At 41.2% G+C, this 23933-nt stretch overlaps 1 protein-coding gene across 1 annotated transcript in view; it reads left to right on the top strand.

The window, feature by feature from the left end:
* Window positions 1-23933, top strand: part of REEP5 (receptor accessory protein 5) — a 43854-nt gene that overhangs the window by 4511 nt on the left and 15410 nt on the right. The window contains exon 3 of the mRNA XM_006056867.4: window positions 16248-16386. Coding sequence (XP_006056929.1) covers window positions 16248-16386 — 139 coding nt within the window. The remainder of the gene's footprint in view (window positions 1-16247; window positions 16387-23933) is intronic.

The following is a 23933-nucleotide window of genomic DNA, read 5'->3' as shown; positions in this document are numbered from 1 at the left end:
AGTTAAGACTTGATGGATGGGAAGGTGCCAGCTGAGAGCAGACCCTGGAGGAGGAAGTAATGTGCGCCAGGCCCTGGAGGCACTGGTGCACTGGGAGCTCTGAGAGGGAAGAGGGGCGAAGGAGGGCCAGAGGGGGCACGTGTCAGCCAGCCACGGCTACTGGCTGACACGTCCAGTGTGCAGGTTATTTCAGGTAGTTGTGGGGAATTTGCATGTTTTCTGACTGCCTTGGATGGGTTCGAAATAAGAGGTGACGTGAAGATTTACATTCTTAAGGTCATTCTGGCTGCTGTGATCTCTGGAAGGAATTGGTGATCCCGCCAAACTATTGCTAATCCCTTTCTTTCTCACCTTTCCGTGTTCACTCCTGCCACTTCATCTCCTTGGGCCATCAGATTGTGCTATTTAATGGTCCCTGTTGGGTGGCCAACAATGGTCAAGCTTGGTTGACCAAGAGGCTGCAGGGTGCAGAAATAAAATTTGGGAAAGCTCATCTGTCTTCCCAGCTTTTCTCATGGCTCACTACCTTGGGAAATATGTGGGTGGGGCTGAGGTGCTCCTGGCTTCCTGCCAGGTCTTGGAGGCGTGTTGGAGCCAAAGACAGCTAGAGGCCTGGCCAGCCCTCCAGGCAGTGGAACCAGCTTGTTATCAGGAGGCCCCTTCCTACTGGTTACTCTTATTTTCTGTGCAGATAATTTCCCTTTGAGAGCAGGACCTTTATCCTCTTCCTCTACGTTTCCAGACTTTTTGGCCACCCTGTATAGGCAGTTTGAAATGTCATCCCAGCCTTCTCATTATCAAGAGCTGTTGACAGAAAGACTTTAATCTCCCTACTTCCTTCTATTACTGATAAGAGAAAGCAGACTACTGGATAGTCATAGGAAACTTTATTACCACAGTGGACCTGCCCCTCCCCCATTTTTTGCTGAGATAGAAGTCTCATGCAACCCTTTTAAAGTATACAGATTTAGCAGTTAATATATTTATAAAGTTTTGCAACCATCTTTGTTTCTGGGGTGGCCATGCATTTATTAACAAGTCTTTCTGAGAGACCTCTCAGGAGTGTATACTACACTAAAGCATCAGAGTTGGAGCTGAGACCCAAGACAACCTCCTCCCAGTGGTCCTGGAATGTGGTGGCTGTTCTTGACTGCTTTTTTATTCAAGTGGAATAGGAGGGAAAGCCTAATGGCTTTGTTTTCTCTTTTTGTCTTTGTCCTGAAGATAAGGGAAAGGAGGAGGGCTTGCTTTCTGTACAACCCAGCAACCTTTTTGTTTGAAATTCTATTAAAACATCTATTACTTTTTCTCCTTTTTATTTCATATTTTTGTTAGGGATCAGGTGGCCACCTTCCTGGGACTATCAGAGTTGGGCCTTAGCGTTCAAACGGGTAGTCTGATCATCAACGCTTTTCAAAAGATCCAGAGAGAGTTTAGAAGGTTTTCCAAGGTCACACAGAGGCTAGGCTTGGTCTGGAGCCTCAGTTAAGTGCGCAGGAATGTTAAAGCGCGTTCAGGAGTATTTTAGCGCCAAGCTTGAGAAGATACTGGATGCTCTGAGTCCAGCATTTTAATGTCTATATTTAATCTAATGTTTGGCAGCATTTTTCAGATCTCATACCCACTGGGTGATGCGTCATTTTATCTTCTGCGTGTCCTCACCAGCCCGATTTAAGCTTTTGCTATCAGTACAAGCAGTGTGACTGCTTTTAGCTCCTTGTGGAGCTGTTGAATAACTGTGTGGCACTTAATTTAATAAACACTTAAATATCTCTGTTTAAGTGCTTTACAAATATAGCTCATTTAATCCTCATGACAGCCCTGTGATGTAAGTATTATGATTATTCCTGTTTTACAGATGAGGAAACAGAGAAACAGAACTAATTTGATTATGGTCTCACAACAGTGGATGATTAAACTGATGTTTTAGCCTAGGGAGTCTGGCCGCAGAGTCCATGTTTTAAACTTCTGTTATATTGCTTCCCATATGGCTCTTTAAGTGTCCCACAGAGGCCAAAACTTTCCATAGGGATGAAAATTAATTGTTGATATAACTTTTTCTTTATCCATTTGACACTGTCAATGTGAATACATCAACTTCATGCAGTATGTTTCTCAAGGTACTGCCATTCCAAATCATATCTGCACACACAATAATTTGCAGTGTGTTATAACTGTGGATTAGAATATATTACTAACAAGTTCTTTCTCTTGTCCGATGTGATGTAGCATTGATTTATGATGGCGGCGCTATACATCGTTATACGCAGAAACCTCTTTTTTAACTGTGCACAGCCAGATGGCACACTGCATTGGGTCTTCTGAGCAAATGCGGCTTGCCTTCAGTTCTTTGTCAGGAGGCAGCACATCTCAGGGAGGCGAGATGTTTGGGGATGATCTGTATGAAGTCTTATCCTTCTCCATCAGAGGACAGACAAACTGAAAAACACAGTCACAGAAAACTCACCAATCTAATCACATTGATCACAGCCTTGTCTAACTCCATGAAACTATGAGCCATGCCCATGGGGCCACCCAAGACAGGTGGGTCATGGTGGAGAGTTCTGACAGAATATGGTCCACTGGAGAAGGGAATGGCAAACCACTTCAGTATTCTTTCCTTGAGAACCCCAGGAACAGTATGAAAAGGCAAAAAGATAGGACACTGAAAGATGAACTCCCCAGGTTGGTAGGTGCCCAATATACTACTGGAGATAAGAGGAGAAATAACTTCAGAAAGAATGAAGGGATGGAGCCAAAGTAAAAACAACACCCAGTTGTGGATGTGACTGGTGATGGAAGCAAGGTCTGATGCTATAAAGAGCAATATTGCATAGGAACCTGGAATGTTAGGTCCATGAATCAAGGCAAATTGGAAGTGGTCAAAAAGGAGATAGCAAGAGTGAACGTCAACATTTTAGGAATCAGCGAACTAAAATGGACTGGAATGGGTGAATTTAACTCAGATGACCATGATATCTACTACTGTGGGCAAGAATCCCTTAGAAGAAATGTCGTAGTCAACAAGAGTCCAAAATGCAGTACTTCGGTGCAGTCTTAAAAACAAAGGCATGATCTCTGTTCATTTCCATGGCAAACCATTCAAATTCACGGTAATCCAAATCTATGCCCCAACCAGTAAAGCTGATGAAGCTGAAGTTGAACAATTCTATGAAGACCTACAAGACCTTCTAGAATTGACACCCCAAAAAACTGTCCATTTCACTATAAGGGACTGGAATGCAAAAGTAGGAAGTCAAGAAACACCCAGAGGAACAGGCAAATTTGGCCTTGGAGTACGGAACGAAGCAGGGAGAAGGCTAATAGAGTTTTGCCAAGAGAACGTACTGATCATTGCAAACACCCTCTTCCAGCAACACAAGAGACGACTCTATGCATGGACATCACCAGATGGTCAATACCAAAATCAGATTGATTATATTCTTTTATCAGCAAAAACAAGACTGGGAGCTGACTTTGGCTCAGATCATGAACTCTTTATTGCCAAATTCAGACTTAAATTGAAGAAAGTAGGGAAAACCACTAGATCATTCAAGTATGACCTAAATCAAATCCCTAATGGTTATACAGTGGAAGTGAGAAATAGATTTAAGGGACTAGATCTAATAGACAGAGAGCCTGATGAACTATGGACAGAGGTTTGTGACATTGTACAGGAGACAGGGATCAAGACTATACCCAAGAAAAAGAAATGCAAAAAAGCAAAATAGCTGTCTGAGGAGGCTTACAAATAGCTGTGAAAAGAAGAGAAGCAAAAAGCAAAGGAGAAAAGGAAAGATACACCCATTTGAATGCAGAGTTCCAAAGAATAGCATGGAGAGATAAGAAATCCTTCCTCAGTGATCAATGCAAAGAAACAGAGGAAAACAATAGACTGGGAAAAACTAGAGATCTCTTCAAGAAATTAGAGATACCAAGGGAACATTTCATGCAAAGATGGGCTCAATAAAGGACACAAATGGTATGGACCTAACAGAGGCAGAAGATCTTAAGAACAGGTGGCAAGAAGACACAGAAGAACTGTACAAAAAAGATCTTCACGACCCAGATAATTATGATGTGATCACTCACCTAGAGCCAGACATCCTGGAATGTGAAGTCAAGTGGGCCTTAGTAAGCATCACTATGAACAAAGCTAGTGGATGTGATGGAATTCCAGTTGAGCTATTTCAAATCCTAAAAAGATGATGCTGTGAAAGTGTTGCACTCAATATACCAGCAACTTTGGAAAACTCAGCGGTGGCCACAGGACTGGAAAAGGTCTGTTTTCATTTCAGTCCCTAAGAAAGGCAATACCAAAGACTGCTCAAACTACCGCACAACTGCACTCATCTCACATGCTAGTAAAGTAATGCTCAAAATTCTCCAAGTGAGTCTTCAACAGTATGTAAACCATAAACTTCCAGATGTTCAAGCTGGATTTAGAAAAGGCAGAGGAACCAGAGATCAAATTGCCAACATCTGCTGGATCATGGAAAAAGCAAGAGAGTTCCAGAAAAACATCTATTTCTGCTTTATTGACTATGCCAAAGCTTTCAACTGTGTGGATCACAACAAACTGTGGAAAATTCTGAAAGAGATGGGAATACCAGACCACCTGACCTGCCTCTTGAGAAATCTGTATGCAGGTCAGGAAGCAACAGTTAGAACTGGACATGGAACAACAGACTGGTTCCAAATAGGGAAAGGAGTATGTCAAGGCTGTATCTTGTCACCCTGCTTATTTAACTTAAGAGTACATCATGAGAAACACTGGGCTGGATGATGCACAAGCTGGAATCAAGATTGCCGGGAGAAATATCAATAACCTCCAACATGCAGATGATACCACCCTTATGGTAGAAAGTGAAGAAGAACTAAAGAACCTCTTGATGAGTATGAAAGAGGAGAGTGAAAAAGTTGGCTTAACGCTCAACATTTAGAAAACTAAGATCATGGCATCTGGTCCCATCACTTCATGGCAAATAGATGGGGAAACAGTGTAAAGGGTGTCAGACTTTATTTTGGGGGGCTCCAAAATCACTGCAGATGGTGACTGCAGCCATGAAATTAAAAGATGCTTACTCCTTGGGAGAAAAATTATGACCCACCTAGACAGCATATTAAAAAGCAAATACATTACTTTGCCAACAAAGGTCTGTCTAGTCGAAGCTATGATTTTTCCAGTTGTCATGTAGGGATGTGAGAGTCGGACTATAAAAAAAACTGAGCACCGAAGAATCGATGGTTTTGAACTGTGGTGTTGGAGAAGACTCTTGAGAGTCCCTTGGACTGCAAGGAGATCCAACCAGTCCATCCTAAAGGACAGCAGTCCTGAATATTCATTGGAAGGACTGGTGTTGAAACTGAAACTCCAATCCTTTGGCCACCTCATGCGAAGAGCTGACTCATTTGAAGAGACCCTGATGCTGGGAAAGATTGAAGGTGGGAGGAGAAGGGGACGACAAAGGATGAGGTGGTTGGATGGCATCATTGACTCAATGGACATGAGTTTGAGTGAACTCTGGGAGTTGTTGATGGACAGGGAGGCCTGGCGTGCTGCAGTCCATGGGGTCACAAAGAGTTGGCACGACTGAGGGACTGAACTGAATTGAGCTGTATGAAGTCAGATTGGAAAAGGGGATGGTGAAGGGGAATACAGTCAGAATAACTACAAGGGTTGTACTACAGTCAATCACAAGTGAAAGCTATAGCATTTTAGCAGACAGTACACAGCAGATAACACGAGGAAAGGTAGGCTAAAAAGGGTTGAAATCTAGCTAGTTACAGTCTGCAGTGGCAGACCCCTGAACAGAGGTTCACCACCCAGAGGGGAGTTTAGGAAGGTCGCCGTGGTGTGACTGACAGTTCTGAATCACTTTCCGTCTCACGAGAGCAAGTCTTGTGAACCAGAGCTAGGCTTCCCTAATGGTGCTGGAGGATGTGTATTTGTGTTTCTCTCATAGACTTATTAGTAAGGAATGTGTTTGTTTTCTTGTGTTTTTTATATAACTTGTAATTATCTTTTTTCTTTTACATTCATGAGCACTTGGGGGCAGATATATTTTCCACTCAGCTGCTTATGTCCCCATTACACCCGCTTTTCTCTTTGCAACTGTGTGTTCCTTGTTAGGAGAGCTGCAGGGCAGGGCGGCGCATGCCCACACTTTCCTTTCTGGCCTACTGGGTACTTGGACCAAAAATACAACTGACAGTCTGTAAATGTTGCCTTAAGCACCACTGAGGTCGTAAAATTTACGTTTGTCAGCTGTTTGCTGGTTGTTTTCACTTTGTATTATGGTTAGTATTACTGAACTATTTTAAGATGAAGGAGTTATGGAGAAAACTGTAACACTAATAAGTTATCCTTATACACCCGTGACTATTTTGTAGATAATTACAGCCAGTACTTTGGTTATGTTTTTGCTTTTTTCCTTTTGCCTGTGTCATAGAGAAAAGAAAGTTTTGAGGAGCAAATAAGATGAATGATTTGAGTGATTTATTCATAATGTAGTTTCTGGGCTCTGAAGCAGTTGTAGAGGGAGACTTCATTCCAGACTCTGTTCTGGAGTGTTCCCTGTGAACTTTAATGAACTGTTTTTTTGTTCTCTTCATGGAGGCCCTGGAGATAAGATCTATTTGTTCTTCCGAGCTGCCTTCCTCTTCCCCCTGTCCTAGAGCTTTCTTTTTTTAGGACTTTGAATGAGGACTCCATTTTTCAAGTTAATATCCTTGAATAGTATTTAAAACAAGTATAGAGACTTTGCTGATGGTCCAGAGGCTAAGACTCCACACTCCCAATTCGAGGGGCCCAGATGCATTTCCTAGACAGGGAAGTAGATACCACATGCCATGACTAAAAGACCCTGCATGCTATAACTAAAGATCAAAGCTCCCCATGCCACACTAAGAGCCAGGACAGCCAAATAGATAAAAAAATATATTAAAAAATAAAATCAAACAAATATATTTATGGGACACTTTAAGATATTTAATGCCTATCAATAATATTACCAAGTTTTGAGAATAAATCAGTATAGCAGAAGTTTAAAAATAGTTTCAAAAATTGCTAATGAAATTACTTTTCTAGCAGTTGAAATCTAAGCAGGGGCTGCAGAAACCTATGTTGACTTCATACTAACACTTCCTGGTTCCTGGGAGTGGGGCTGCCATCTGTCCCTCTCACAAGGCCACTATATATATCCTACAACTTCTGCTGGTGTGGCCAGGTGACCTAGTGAAGGGATCACTTACATGGCAGAGGTAACTCTAGATTGCTCTCTGCATCTTGATGTGGCCCTCTTTCATCTGGGGAAGGTCAGTTCAGGTTGTTCCTGCAGAGGTTGTAAGGGTGCATGAGTGTAAGTTAAATTTTCCAGTACATACCTGACATAGATATTATATTTACAGAGCCATCAGTTTTATCAGCAGAGGGTTGTCCCAGTAGAATCTGCATCTGCTGGTGTTTTCTGTTTGTTTATTGAAGTATAGTTGGTTTACATTGCTATGTTAGCTTCTAGTGTACAGAAGGTGATTCAGTTTTACATATATATATTTTTTCCATTATGGATTATTACAAAATACTGAATATAATTCCCTGTGCCATATAGTAGGACCTGGTTGTTTGCATCTGCTGTTTTATTGCTTCGGGCATTCATCTTTTAATATTGCCTAGTGAATAGTCTAATGCTTTCTGTTTGGAATTATAAAATGTGGTCTATGGGGTTGCTAGGAGTCAGACACAACTGAGTGACTTCACTTTCACTTTTCACTTTCATGCATTGGAGAAGGAAATGGCAACCCACTCCAGTGTTCTTGCCTGGAGAATCCCAGGGACGGGGGAGCCTGGTGGGCTGCCATCTCTGGGGTCACACAGAGTCGGACACGACTGAAGCGACTTAGCAGCAGCAGCAGCAGCAGCCAGAAGAGGTCTTAGAGATCAAGCTGCTGGAACTGTAGCTACCTTTAACATATTTGGAGACTAAAGTGACAAAATCAGGTTTTACGACTTAGTTCACAAGTCTGTTGAGGCAAAGTCAGGTGTAGGGAAAGGGTATCTGACTCCCCTGGCCTGCCCACTGCCAACATTCCTTATGCTTTATATTCAGCCATTACTGACACTTCCATTTTGCATTTAAAAAAAAGCAAACAGTTGGCAGATATGATCACCATAATTAAACACCAAAATATTTGACCACTAAAAGACTGCTTTTGGCTTTTTTGTATTTCAACTTCCATTAGAGTTGTTTTATAGAGTCATCTTGATATACATTTGCCTGCAAATTTAGCTTATATTATATTAAGTAGTTCATTAAGTCGGTCATTTTGTACTATAGGGGAACACTATTAAAAATTAAAGGAACATGGTATATTTTTTCGTTGTTCTTGTATAGTCATCTTAGAAGACAGTTTCTACATATTTAAGAAGCAGATTTGCTGTACTGATTGTATCCTTCTTTGGGGTAGGGAGGAGGATTGGGTATGACACAAACAGTAAAGAAGCAAATTGCTCCTTTACTTCTTTACTTGTTTAGTTTTTTCTTTGTTTATCTCTTTCTCTGTTGGTGTTCTCTCTTGTTTTGAAAGTACACCTACTCGGCAGCAAAACAACAAGTACTTTTCTGAGTGTCCATAGTTTCTGATCTTTATTTCCATGAACAAAAATCTCTTCTTTCAGTTCACTTCAGTTCAGTTCAGTTGCTCAGTCATGTCCGACTCTTTGTGACCCCATGAATCGCAGCATGCCAGGCCTCCCTGTCCATCACCAACTCCCAGAGTCCACTCAAACTCACTTCCATCGAGTCAGTGATGCCATCCAGCCATCTCATCCTCTGTCGTCCCCTTCTCCTCCTGCCCCCAATCCCTCCCAGCATCAGAGTCTTTTCCAATGAGTCAACCCTTCACATGAGGTGGCCAAAGTACTGGAGTTTCAGCTTCAGCATCATTCCTTCCAAAGAAATCCCAGGACTGATCTCCTTTAGAATGGACTGGTTGGATCTCCTTGCAGTCCAAGGGACTCTCAAGAGTCTTCTCCAACACCACAGTTCAAAAGCATCAATTCTTCGGTGCTCAGCCTTCTTCACAGTCCAACTCTCACATCCATACGTGACCACTGGAAAAACCATAGCCTTGACTAGATGGACCTTTGTTGGCAGAGTAATGTCTCTGCTTTTCAATATGCTATCTGGGTTGGTCATAACTTTCCTTCCAAGGAGTCAGTGTCTTTTAGTTTCATGGCTGCAATCACCATCTGCAGTGATTTTGGAGCCCCCCAAAATAAAGTCTGACACTGTTTCCACTCTTTCCCCATCTATTTGCCATGAAGTGATGGGACCAGATGCCATGATCTTCGTTTTCTGAATGTTGAGCTTTAAGCCAACTTTTTCACTCTCCTCTTTCACTTTCATCAAGAAGCTCTTTAGTTCTTCACTTTCTGCCATAAAGGTAGTGTCATCTGCATATCTGAGATTATTGATATTTCTCCCAGCAGTCTTGATTCCAGCTTGTGCTTCTTCCAGCCTAGCATTTCTCATGATGTACTCAGCATAGAAGTTAAATAAGCAGGGTGACAATATACAGCCTTGACGAACTCCTTTCCCTATTTGGAAGTAGTCTGTTGTTCCATGTCCAGTTCTAACTGTTGCTTCCTGACCTGCATACAGATTTCTCAAGAGGCAGGTCAGGTGGTCTGGTATTCCCATCTCTTTCAGAATTTTCCACAGTTTATTGTTATCCACACAGTCAAAGGCTTTGGCATAGTCAATAACGCAGAAGTAGATGGTTTTCTGGAACTCTTTTGTTTTTTTGATGATTCAGCGGATGTTGGCAATTTGATTTCTGGTTCCTCTGCCTTTTCTAAAACCAGCTTGAACATCAGGAAGTTCACGGTTCACGTATTGCTGAAGCCTGGCTTGGAGAATTTTGAGCATTCCTTTACTAGCGTGTGAGATGAGTGCAATTGTGCCATAGTTTGAGCATTCTTTGGCATTGCCTTTCTTTGGGATTGGAATGAAAACTGACCTTTTCCAGTCCTGTGGCCACTGCTGAGTTTTCCAAATTTGCTGGCATATTGAGTGCAGCACTTTCACAGCATCATCTTTCAGGATTTGAAATAGTTCAACTAGGATTCCATCACCTCCACTGGCTTTGTTCATAGTGATGCTTTCCAAGGCCCATTTGACTTGGCATTCCAGGATGTCTGGCTCTAGGTAAGTGATCACACCATCGTGATTATGTTGGTTGTGAAGATCTTTTTTGTACAGTTCTTCTGTGTCTTCTTGCCACTTCTTCTTAATATCTTCTGCTTCTGTTAGGTCCATACCATTTCTGTCCTTTATTGAGCCCATCTTTGCATGAAATGTTCCCTTGGTATCCCTAATTTACTGGCATGTAATTTAATCTCTTCTTTACTGGCATGGAAATAAATACTGTTCATGTCTTAAAATGTGTGTTTTTTTCCTTCTAATTTGTATGTGTGAAATAATATTTGAAATGACAGACTCCTAAACAGAGGTAATAGGAAATAGGAAAAACATTTTAAGCTGTCAGGAATTCCTACTTCACATTCTCTGATAAATTCTGGCATAGGAGTGCCAGAAGCACTGCTGTGCATAGTGGTCACAGTGTGTGTCTGCTGTATCGGAAAGGATATTAACATTCTGGTCCATATTCTTCATATTCATGCTTCAAATAATACACCTTAAACTCTGGAATATTTGTTTTTAAATGTAACTTACCACATTCGAAATAGAACAAAGCAAATGGACCAGAAGTAGATTCCTTTCTGTTCCTTACAAACAGCACATCTCAAAGCTTTTTATTGTTATAGGCCTTTTTCATGAATGGTTTTTTTTTTTTTTGATGTCCTGTCAGTCTGGAAATATAATCAACTTATTAAAATTAAAATCCTATTGATGAGCACAACTAGTTTCAGTAGTAAAGCCAGTGCTCTGAAGACATTTAATATTAATACTTAATTTTACATCATTTGGCTAGTGTGAACTATAGTGACTAAGTTACATGTGAACCACATAGAGTCTGGGTAGTGTGTACCCAGGTTTCTTTCGTGTGAGTGATCAGAAGCATATATAATGCACCTGATAATTACTAGCTGAATTAACCTTGGGCAAATAAATTAACTTTTATAATATTCAATTTTCTCTATGTAAAAGGAGGGGATAATTTAAGTTAAACACTAACAGAATCAACATTTTAGGAACTTCTTAATTAAGGGTGGTTACTTTTAATTAACCACCCTTATGGCAGAAAGTGAAGAGGAACTAAAAAGCCTCATAATGAAAGTCAAAGAGGAGAGTGAAAAAGTTGGCTTAATGCTCAACATTCAGAAAATGAAGATCATGGCATCTGGTCCCATCACTTCATGGGAAATAGATGGGGAAACAGTGGAAACAGTGTCAGACTTTATTTTGGGGGGCTCCAAAATCACTGCAGATGGTGACTGCAGCCAAGAAATTAAAAGACACTTACTCCTTGGAAGGAAAGATATGACCAACCTAGACAGCATATTCAAAAGCAGAGACATTACTTTGCCAACAAAGGTCCATCTAGTCAAGGCTATGGTTTTTCCAGTGGTCACGTATGGATGTGAGAGTTGGACTGTGAAGAAAGCCGAGCACCAAGGAATTGATGCTTTGAACTGTGGTGTTGCAGATGACTCTTTAGAGTCCCTTGGACTGCAAGGAGATCCAAGCAGTCCATCCTAAAGGAGATCAGTCCTGGGTGTTCATTGGAAGGACTGATGCTGAGCCTGAAACTCCAATACTTTGGCCACCTCATGCTAAGAGTTGACTCATTAGAAAAGACCGTGATGCTGGGAGGGATTGGGGGCAGGAGGAGGAGGGGATGACAGAGCATGAGATGGTTGGATGGCATCACCAACTCAATGGACATGAGTTTGAGTAAACTCCGGGATTTGGTGATGGACAGGAAGGCCTGGTGTACTGCAGTTCATGGGGTCACAAAGAGTAGGACACGACTGAGCGACTGAACTGAACTGAACTGAACTTTTAATTAACATATAGGGGAAAACTGACTTAATCATAGTCATGGTTCTCTTACTCATGTCATTGAACTTAAATGATTAAGGAAAAACCTCTCAAGTCATATTTTAACTTATTTTTGCTACTGATTGTTTTTTGTTCCTTGTGTTATTTTTTCCTGTACTTAGATATCAGCAGCTTAAGACATCATTGTTTAAGGAGCAATAAGGTACAATAAGGTTTTGTTTTTCCAAGTTATGAATATGTGTTATGGCTAGTGGTTGTCTTCTGTTTTGGTACAGTAGTATACTTGTTCCTAAGCACTGGGCATAATTTTTACTAACAGTTTTTAAATATTAAATCTATTTTTTACTTTGTTTTGCTTCCAGTGACGTTTCTTGTTTGTCTTAACTCATTCAGTGGACCGTTCCCCAAGCACACCTGTGCTGCTTACTTAAGAATGGAAGTATCACTTGACTGTTTTTGATTTTCGGCCCTGGAGCGTCACTGTTTTGGCCCCAGAGCTCAGTACAGTGTCATGCATGGTCAGTGCTCCACATATGCATGCATTTGAACAGGTCTGTCACTGGTAGTCATGGTGGATTACCTAGACAGGGCCTCTCTGGCCATTTTACCACCAAGAATTGAGTGGAGAAAAGTAACGCTGGTTTGGTTTGGTTTGGTTTGTACTGATGGTAAAGAATCTTATGTATTTTTTCATTGCCTTTTTATCTTAAGAAAAATTACAACAAAGAAGATTAAGCCAGACAGTCTTATTCCCTCTTAGAAGTTACTTTTAAAGTAGCTCATTTAAAATATAGAACATAGGAATAAATAATTGCAAAATGGCTTAACTGGCTTTTTGTATTTATCATCTATATTATGCTTCCCCTTCATTGTAGACATATGCATATATAATACTAAATATAATGTACACACAGCTTATACTCCATACTATTGTAGAAAATGGACATTTTTAACTTAATGACTTGAATGTATTGAAATACTCATTAACCAGGAATAAACTTTGAGTCTGAAAAAGTTATTATAGTGTAAAAAATGCTTAACTTGCAGGGGCTACCTGGATAGCTCAAACGGTGAAGAATCTGCCTGCAGTGTGGGAGACCTGGGTTCGACCCCTGGGTTGGGAACATCCCCGGGAGAAGGGCATGGCAACCCACTCCAGTATTCTTGCCTGGAGAATTCCATGGACAGAGGAGCCTGGTGGGCTACAGTCCATGCGGTCTCAAAGAGTTGGGCACAACTGAGTGACTTTCAATTTCACATCAACTGTCTTTAGTTTACATGATTTCTTTCTAATGAAGGACTTAGGGAATTTACAGTTTACTCATGTCTGTGGGTCACAGAATACTTAGATTCTCTGAATGTAAGTATTTGGAGGGAGAGTCTTAATTTGGAGGGAGAAAATGCTGATAGACCGTATCTACTCGAACTTTGGTTTTTTTACATCTGTTTAATGCTGTGCTTTGGCTGGTTTTGGTTCCTGATCTTACTTTCAGAAGCAGCAGCAAAGCCACAGACGATTCAACAAGGTGGAGGCAGCCAGCGCAGGCACCGGGGCTGCGTGGTCCGGATGAGGGCGGGCCGGTGGCTGCATCTCTGTCTGTGCCAGTCCAATACCAGTGTCAAGACTTTCGGCCAGTCTCCATGTAGACCTGAAAAATGCTTTAAGCAGCGTCCAGGTTTATTACATTGACCTGCAAATAGGATTTTTGGATTTCACCCAACCCTGTACTTTCTGTAGCCTTTTGGATTTGGAGAGTGAAGTACAATTAAAATCCCTGAGTGATTCTCTAATCTCCTCTTTCCTGTATTAACAATGCTATTAATCCTTTATGCTCTGCTTAGCCAGAAGGACTGGAGTGTTCTTATTGCTTTCTTTCTTTTTAATCCTTTGCCCCCTATGATAATAATAAATTATCACCATATTATAATTACTACCTAATAAAGCAATATTTCTGAGTGCTTACCCTGTTTAAGTGCTTAACATGTATTAACTAAGTTAATCTTCATAGCAACACAGTAAGGCTTATCATCCCTACTTGACAGATGAGCTCACTAAGGCCCAGAAAAACTAGCCCAAGGTCACGTATCTAGTAAGTGGTAACACCAGGATACAAGGCTATAAGCCAAGAATAGTAAAATAATGTAAAGACAGATGAGCATTGGGAAGAAATGAAGGGGAAAGCCTGGCTATTTCATAATTCAATGAAATTAATCATCTTTTACTAGTTTTCTTTTTATAGTAGGAAATTCAGTTCAGTTTAGTTTGGTTGCGCAATTGTGTCTGACTCTTCACCATCCCATGGACAGCAGCACACCAGGCCTCCCTGTCCATCACCAACAGCCGGAGTTTATTCAAACTCATGTCCATTGAGTTGGTCCCATCCAACTATCTCATCCTCTGTCATCCCCTTCTCCTCCTGCCTTCAATCTTTCCCAGCATCAGGGTCTTTTCCAATGAGTCAGTTCTTCGCATCAGGTGGCCAAAGTATTGGAGTTTCAGCATCAGTCTTTCCAATGAATATTCAGGATTGATTTCTTTTAGGATGGACTGGTTGGATCTCCTTGGAGTCCAAGGGACTCTCAAGAGTCTTCAACACCACAGTTCAAAATCATCAATTCTTTGGTGCTCAGCTTTCTTTATAGTCCAACTCTCACATCCATACATGACCACTGGAAAAACCATAGCCTTGATTAGATGGACCTTTGTTGGCAAAGTAATGTATTTGCTTTTTAATATGTTGTCTAGGGTGTTCATAACTTTTCTTCCAAGAAGCAAGCATCTTTCAATTACATGGCTGCAATCACCATCTGTAGTGATTTTGGAGCCCAGGAAAATAAAGTCTGACACTGTTTCCACTGTTTCCCCATCTATTTCCCATAAAGTGGTGGGACCAGATGCCATGATCTTCATTTTCTGAATGATGAGCTTTAAAGCATAGCAGGAATTAAAAAACCTTCCATGTAACGGATGTACATTTGTTAGCTCTTTGGTTCACATGCTTGCCTACTTTTTCCTTTGACTTCCTATTACATCAGCTAGTTTCTACCTGAGGAAAGCTAAAACACAGACACAGTCTACATGTGACAAGCCATTATTTTATAATTAGCTCTCTTCAATTTATTTTGTGATTCTGTATTTACTCTTGATGTTCAAAACACGTTCACTTCATCACCCTCTCCTCGCCTTTTCCCCATGTCATTAGCAGTCATTGCAGTCAGCTGTAATTTTCCCCCACTTGGTCATTTTCTTAAAACACACATGTAGGCAGGCACACATACACCCATGGCTGCTTCTGATTAATTCAGAGGCTTTCTTAGGGGATGATTCAGCATGATTCATCAGACTGTTTCTTTGGCTAACCCCTGTTACCAAGTAGCCAATGTATTTTCAGTAGTTAACTCATTGCATAAGCTAAACAAGATTCATATTTCTTCTAGTTTACTGATGCAGTCCAGCTCAGTTATAAGTATCCAGACATGTCAGGATAGGATAAAAAATTATGGAATCGGGTCTTAGAATGAAGGGATTTTTAGGACTAGAAGAAATTCCTCTGATTCAGAACTAAAAGAAGGTTATTCTAAATTTAGTTCTATTTATTTACATAATGAATTTTGTTTAAGAAGGTAGTTGATACTGAGAAGGTCCTAGTGTTAACTGATGAGGGGAGGAAAGTTCACCGCCTGAGGATCACGTGACGACAGTCAGAACCAATGTTAGTTTTCACCTGTTTGTTACGAAGTATGTTATGAACTCTGGAAAGCGTTCTGGAACTGTGTTTCCCAAGATATTGTCTATCGAAATGCCTACTCACTCATGATGTACTTCAGTTAAAGTGCATAAGAACTGAAGTACATGAGTGAAATCTTAATACGTCCCTAGTGGCAGGACCCCACTTGAAAATGGGGATCACTCTAGTTTCCAGTCATTAGTGCTATTTCCTGGAGCTGTGGTGGAGGCTCAGGCAAGGTGGAGACTCATGGGACAGCTGGTGCTGGCATCTCTGGTGACCAGAGGACTGGTAACAAGTGGTTATAATAGCTTGTCTTGATATTTCTACTTTGCTGTCTGTTTTCATGTTGAATTCATGCATCTACTGTCATGGTACATATATTGCCTGAGTTTTTCAGTTGGTATTGGAGGGCAGCGTGAAAGTATAATGATCAAAATTGTCTCATTGAGATCTTACTACATAATACACTTGCTTTTGTATTGCCTTTCAGAATTAAAGCCATAGAAAGCCCCAACAAAGAAGATGATACCCAGTGGCTGACCTACTGGGTAGTATATGGTGTGTTCAGCATTGTTGAATTCTTCTCTGACCTCTTCCTGTCCTGGTTCCCCTTCTACTACATGCTGAAGGTACGTTGGCTTTTCCTGAACTGCCGTGTTTTCTTTCATCTGTTTTAGTTTTGCTCCCTACCACTAGAATAAACTCGATCTCAGGACCTATATACAATGAATAGGAACAGATGCTTGAATGTTAGACATCTCTGGCTCTGCCTCAGATTATGTAAACAGGAAGAAAGAACTCAATATAGCTAACTATTTTGTGTATTACCTTGGAAATAGCCAAAGCAATTATGTCTGTAACATGTGTTTGATAATACTGAAAGATGGAAATACTGTGAACTAGCAAAGCATTGCTCTTTGCCAAAATCCTATCTTCATGTGCTCTTGTCTGTGTTTGATGCATAAACATTGCAAATTTTATCAATCCATCAGTTATTCACAGTTGTGGGCTGCAGTCTTTATATCTGGACAAAAAATACTCATTTCTTATATAGGTTTGGAAAAAGAAGATGTGAAATCAGCTGAGGAAGTCATGTTAATAACTCTGGCAGGTCCATTAGTCTGGCATCAGCCCTGCCACACCTTGTGTTTGGCAGAGGACTCACTTTCATTACAACTGTGTGAGGAAAGGCAGTAGGAAGTTGAACTTTTTCCTAATGGGGCCTGTGTCAACTCTGGACTTGCATCAGAGGCAAATGACAATGAAGAAGTTCACACCTTTTAATAGAGTAGTTGCTTCTTTCTCTCTAAATGGTGGGTCCTCGAATGTCTTCTGTGGAAGAGGCCCTGCTTCCCATGAACGTCATAGGATGCAATGCCTCGGGCTCACTGAACCAGGCTGCCAAGCTGCAGGGGCTTTAAGTCCAGCTCTTAACGAATTATGGGTTCTCTTCTTTCCCTTCATACTCTTTAAGTATTTGTTTTAGTAAGAGTTACAAGTGAAAAAGTTTAAAGACTCAAGTAAGAGTACACGTGAAGTTACACAAGAAATAGTTTGAGTTACATATGAAATAGTTTAAAGACTCAAGTAATTCTCTAAGAATTTTGAAGATCTGCATTCCTGCCCCCTATACTGCCTCTCTTAAAAGTTATTTTAGTTTCCCTCAAATCTAATTGTTTCCTTTGTATATTTAGACCTGTTTTGAGTGTCCTTGTTATTTTAACTTGTCCTAAATGTCTTCATTTTTTTTACTTTCTTTTTAGACTTTTTTTCCTTCCTACAATTTTTTCTTATATATATATTTTTTTAATTAATTTATTTTTTATTGAAGGATAATTGCTTCACAGAATATTGCTGTTTTCTGTCAAACCTCAAAATTAATCAGACCTAAGTATACATATATCCCCTCCGTTTTGCAACTCCCACCCCTCTAGGTTGATACAGAGCTCCTGTTTGAGTTTCTTGAGCCATACAGCAAATTCCCATTGGCAGTCTATTTTACATGTGGTAATGTAAGTCTCCATGTTACTCCTTCCATACATCTCACCTGCTCCTCCCCTCTCCCCATGTCCATAAGTCTATTCTCCATGTCTGTTTCTCCACTGTTGCCCTATAAATAAAATCTTCAGTACCATTTTTCTAGATTCTGTATATATGTGTTCAGTTAAGATCAGTTCAGTTGTTCGGTCGTGTCCGACTTTTTGTGACCCCTTGAACGCAGCATATCAGGTCTCCCTGTCTGTCATCAACTCCCGGAGTTTACCCAGACTCATGTCCATTGAGTCGGTGATGCTATCCAACAATCTCATCCTCTGTCGTCCCCTTCTCCTCCTGCCCTCAATCTTTCCCAGCATTGGGGTCTTTTCAAATGAGTCAGCTCTTCGTATCAGATAGCCAAAGGATTGGAGTTTCAGCTTCAGTCCTTCCAATGAAAATTCAGGACTGATCTCCTTTAGGATGGATGGTTGGATCTCCTTGCAGTCCAAGGGACTCTCAAGAGTCTTCTCCAACACCACAGTTCAAAAGCATCAATTCTTTGGCGTTCAGCCTTCTTTATAGTCCAACTCTCACATCTATACATGACCACTATACATACCAAAAGCCATAGCCTTGACTAGATGGACCTTTGGTGACAAAGTAATGCCTCTGCTTTTGAATATGCTGTCTAGGTTGGTTATGATTTCCCTGGTGGCTCAGATGGTAAAGTGTGTGCCTACAATGCAGAAGACCCGGATCAATCCCTGGGTCGGGAAGATCCTCTGGAGAAGGAAATGGCAACCCACTCCAGTACTCTTGCCTAGAAAATCCCATGGATGGAGCAGGTTGGTCATAGCTTTTCTTCCAAGGAGTAAGTGTCTTTTAATTTCATGGCCGCAGTCACCATCTGCAGTGATTTTGGAGCCCCCAAAAATAAAGTCTGACACTGTTTCCACTGTTTCCCCATCTATTTCCCATGAAGTGATGGGACCAGGTGCCATGATCTTAGTTTTCTGAATGTTGAGTTTTAAGCCAACTTTTTCACTCTCCTCTTTCACTTTCATCAAGAAGCTCTTTAGTTCTTCACTTTCTGCCATAAAGGTGGTGTCATCTGCATATCTGAGGTTATTGATATTTCTCCCGGCAATTTTGATTCCAGCTAGTGCTTCATCCAGCCCAGCGTTTCTCATGATGTACTCTGCATATAAGTTAAATAAGCAGGGTGACAATATACAGCCTTGATGTACTCCTTTCCCTATTTGGAAGTAGTCTGTTGTTCCATGTCCAGTTCTAACTGTTGCTTCCGGACCTGCATACAAATTTCTCAAGAGGCAGGTCAGGTGGTCTGGTATTCCCATCTCTTTTAGAATTTTCCCCAGTTTATTGTGAACCACAAAGTCACAGGCTTTGGCATAGTCAATAAAGCAGAAGTAGATGGTTTTCTGGAACTCTCTTGCTTTTTTGATGACCAGCAGATGTTGGCAATTTGATCTCTGGTTCCTCTGCCTTTTCTAAAACCAGCTTAACATTTGGAAGTTCACAGTTCACGTGTTGCTGAAGCCTGGCTTGGAGAATTTTGAGCGTTACTTTATAAGTATGTGAGACGAGTGCAATTGTGCAGTAGTTTGAGCATTCTTTGGCATTGCCTTTCTTAGGGATTGGAATGAAAACTGACCTTTTCCAGTCCTGTGGCCACTGCTGAGTTTTCTAAATTTGCTGGCATATTGAGTGCAGCACTTTCACAGCATCATCTTTTAGGATTTGAAATAGCTCAACTTGAATTCCATTACCTCCACTAGCTTTGTTTGTAGTGATGCTTCCTAAGGCCCAGTTGACTTCACATTCCAGGATGTCTGGCTCTAGGTGAGTGATCACACTGTGATTATCTGGGTTGTGAAGATCTTTTTTGTACAGTTCTTCTGTGTCTTCTTGCCAGCTCTTCTGAATATCTTCTGCTTCTGTTAGGTCCATACCATATCTGGCCTTTATTGAGCCCATCTTTGCTTGAAATATTCCCTTAGTATCTCTAATTTTCTTGAAGAGATCTCTAGTCTTTCCCATTCTATTGTTTTCCTCTGTTTCTTTGCACTGATTGCTGAGGAAGGCTTTCGTATCTCTCCTTGCTATTCTTTGGAACTCTGCATTCACATGGGTGTATCTTTCCTTTACTCCTTTGCTTTTTGCTTCTCTTCTTTTCACAGCTATTTGTAAGGCCTCCTCAGATAGCCATTTTGCTTTTTTGCATTTCTTTTTCTTGGGGATGGTCTTGCTCCCTGTCTCCTGTACAAAGTCACAGATCTCCGTCCCATAGTTCATCAGGCACTCTATCAGATCTAGTCCCTTAAATCTATTTCTCACTTCCACTGTATAATCATAAGGGATTTGATTTAGGTCATACAAAGCCTTTGACTGTGTGGATCACAATAAACTGTGGAAAATTCTGAAAGAGATGGGAATACCAGACCACCTGACCTGCCTCTTGAGAAACCTGTATGCAGGTCAGGAAGCAACAGTTAGAACTGGACATGGAACAACAGACTGGTTCCAAATAGGAAAAGGAGTACATCAAGGCTGTATATTGTCACGCTGCTTATTTAACTTATATGCAGACTACATCATGAGAAACGCTGGGCTGGAAGAAGCACAAGCTGAAATCAAGATTGCCAGGAAAAATATCAATACCTTCAGATATGCAGATGATACCACTCTTATGGCAGAAAGTGAAGAGGAACTAAAAAGCCTCTTGATGAAAGTAAAAGAGGAGAGTGAAAAAGGTGGCTTAAAACTCAACATTCAGAAAACGAAGATCATGGCATCTGGTCCCATCACTTCATGGGAAATAGGTGGGGAAACAGTGAAAACAGTGTCAGACTTTATTTTTTGGGGCTCCAAAATCACTGCAGATGGTGATTGCAGCCATGAATTTAAAAGATGCTTACTCCTTGGAAGGAAAGTTATGACCAACCTAGATAGCATATTCAAAAGCAGAGACATTACTTTGCCAACAAAGGTCTGTCTAGTCAAGGCTATGGTTTTTCCAGTGGTCATGTATGGATGTGAGAGTTGAACTGTGAAGAAAGCTGAGTGCCAAAGAATTGATGCTTTTGAACTGTGGTGTTGGAGAAGACTCTTGAGAGTCCCTTGGACTGCAAGGAGATCCAACCAGTCCATCCTAAAGGAGATCAGTCCTGGGTGTTCTTTGGAAGGACTGATGCTGAAGCTGAAACTCTAATACTTTGGCCACCTGATGGGAAGAGTTGACTCATTGGAAAAGACTCTGATGCTGGGAGGGATTGGGGGCAGGAGGAGAAGCCGTTGACAGAGGATGAGATGGCTGGATGGCATCACTGACTCGATGGACGTGAGTTTGAGTGGACTCTGGGAGTTGGTGATGGACAGGGAGGCCTGGCATGCTGCAGTTCATGGGGTCGCAAAGAGTCAGACGTGACTGAACAACTGAACTGAACTGAATGGTCTAGTGGTTTTCCCCACTTTCTTCAATTTCAGTCTGAATTTCGCAAAAAGGAGTTCATGGTCTGAGCCACAGTCAGCTCCCAGTCTTGTTTTTGGTGACTGTATAGAGCGTCTCCATCTTTGGCTGCAAAGAATATAATCAATCTGATTTTGGTGTTGACCATCTGGTGATATCCATGATAGAGTCTTCTCTTGTGCTGTTGGAAGAGGGTGTTTGCTATGAATAGTGCATTCTCTTGGCAGAACTTTATTAGCTTTTGCCCTGCTTCATTCTGTACTCCAAGGCCAAATTTACCTGTTACTCCAGGTGTTTCTTGACCTCCTGCTTTTGCATTCCAGTCCCCTATAATGAAACGGACATCTTTTTTGGGTGTTAGTTCTAAAAGTTCTTGTAGGTCTTCATAGATTCTTTCAACTTCAGCTTTTCAGCGTTACTGGTTGGGGCATAGACTGGATTACCATGATATTGAATGGTTTGCCTTGGAAATGAACAGAGATCATTCTGTCGTTTTTGAGATTGCATCCAAGTACTGCATTTTGGACTCTTTTGTTGACAATGATGGCTACTCCCACTTCTTCTGAGGGATTCCTGCCCACAGTAGTAGATATAACGGTCATCTGAGTTAAATTCACCCATTCCAGTCCATTTTAGTTCACTGATTCCTAGAATGTTGATGTTCACTCTTGCCATCTACTGTTTGACCGCTTCCAATTTGCCTTGATTCATGGACCTAACATTCCAGGTTCCCATGCAATATATGTGTTAGAATATGGTATTTATCTTTCTCATTCTGACTTACTTCACTCTGTATTATTATACAGATAAATAGGTTCTAGGTTCATTCCCCTCATTAGGATGGACCCAGTGCATTCCTTTGTATGGCTAATATTCCATTGTGTTTATATACCACAACTTCTTTACCCATTCATCTGTCGAATGACATCTAGGTTGCTTCCATGTTCTATCTTTTTTAAATAGTGCTGCAGTGAACAATGGGATACATGTGTCTTTTTCAGTTTTGGTTTTCTCAGGGTATATGTGTAGGAGTGGAATTGCTGGGTCATAAGGAATCTCCATACCATCTTCCATAGTGGCTGTATCAATTTACATTCCCACCAACTGTGCAAGAGCATTCCCTTTTCTCCACACCCTCTCCAGCATTTATTTTTTGTAGACTTTTTGATGAGGGCCATTCTTACTGGTGTGAGGTGATATCTCATTGTAGTTTTGATTTACATTTCTCTAATAATGAGTGATGTTGAGCATCTTTTCATGTGTTTGCTAGCCATCTGTATGTCTTCTTTGGAGAAATGCCTGTTTAGGTCTTTTTTTCGCTTTCTGATTGGGTTGTTTGTTTTTCTGGCATTGAGTTGTATGAGTTCCTTGTATATCTTGGAAATTGATCCTTTGTCAGTTGTTTCAGTTGCTATTATTTTCTCCCATTCTGAGGCTTGTCTTTTCACCTTGCTTATAGTTTCCTTTGCTGTGCAAAAGCTTTTAAGTTTACTCAGGTTCCACTTGTTTACTGTTGTTTTTACTTACATTACTCTAGGTGGTGGGTCATCCAATTGGGGAATAAAGCAATAATAAAACTAACAAATATTTTGAGAGGAAAGGAGATTAAGAAAAGAAAGAATAGATATGCCAAGTTAAATAGAAGTAGATAAAGAAGATTTACATATGTTAAAGATTAACAGCAAGGGGGAAAGAACAGTAGGAAAAGCAAACAAAGGAATAAATGTAGAAAAAATAATAATAGGTTTAAAAAATTAAAATTAAAAAGAGAAGAAATAAAAGAGGAAAACTCCACAGAACTGTAAAAGGCCAGCATAGAGGCAGCAGTTTATGACAATGAAAATGTGACTGAGGAAATAAAAAGAGGCTCAAAAGCTTAATTGGATTTCTCAGTGTCAATAAAATCGAGAACTACAACAGAGGAGGAAAAAAAAGGAAAAAAGAAAAAAAATCCAAGTGAATGTACAGAACAAGTCAAAACCTGAAAATAATAAAGGTTTATCTTGAATCACTGCTGTTAGAGTCCTTTCCTGCCCTGGGAATCCCAGTCCACCTTGCCTCCCTAGGATGCCCTCCAACACTGTGCTGATCATGGACCTGCTGTGGGGGCAGCTCAGATTCTCATCTGGCCCTACTCCTGGGTGTTCTTGCCTCCAGTGTCCACAGCTATCAGAGCTGGTGCGTTTTCTTTTGTGGGTGCTCTCAGTGGCCTTTCATATATTCCATAGACACGGAGTCTGCCTAGTTGATTGTGTGGATGTAATCTGCAGCTTGTACAGCTGGTGGGAAGGTTTTGGGTCTTCTTCCTTAGCCACACTGCCCCTGGGTTTCACCTGTGGTGTTATTTCTACCTCTGCACAGGGGTTTAGGTCCTGAGGCTGCCCTGGAGGACTCGGGTTTGCCCCGTGAGGGCCAGGTGTGGAGGTGGTGCAGCTGCTTGGGTCGCAGGGGTTCTGGCAGCACCAGGTACCAAGGGGGGTTGGTGGCTAGGGCAGCAGGAAATATAGCGCTCTAGGAGGGTACAGCAACCAGTATTGGCCAATACGTTCCAGTATTCCTGTCTGGAGAACCCCCTCTCTGACAGAGGAGCCTGGCAGGCCACAGTCTACAGGGTCGCAAAGAGTCGGACAGGACCAAAGAGATCCTGTGCACATGACACATGACATTTTTTTTTGCCTGTGGCAGCTCTGTCCCAGTGAGGGTTGAGCA

Source organism: Bubalus bubalis, chromosome 11, assembly GCF_019923935.1.
Source record: "Bubalus bubalis isolate 160015118507 breed Murrah chromosome 11, NDDB_SH_1, whole genome shotgun sequence".
In the NCBI taxonomy this organism is placed as follows: domain Eukaryota; kingdom Metazoa; phylum Chordata; class Mammalia; order Artiodactyla; family Bovidae; genus Bubalus; species Bubalus bubalis.
This window is presented reverse-complemented; position numbering and strand designations above follow the sequence as displayed.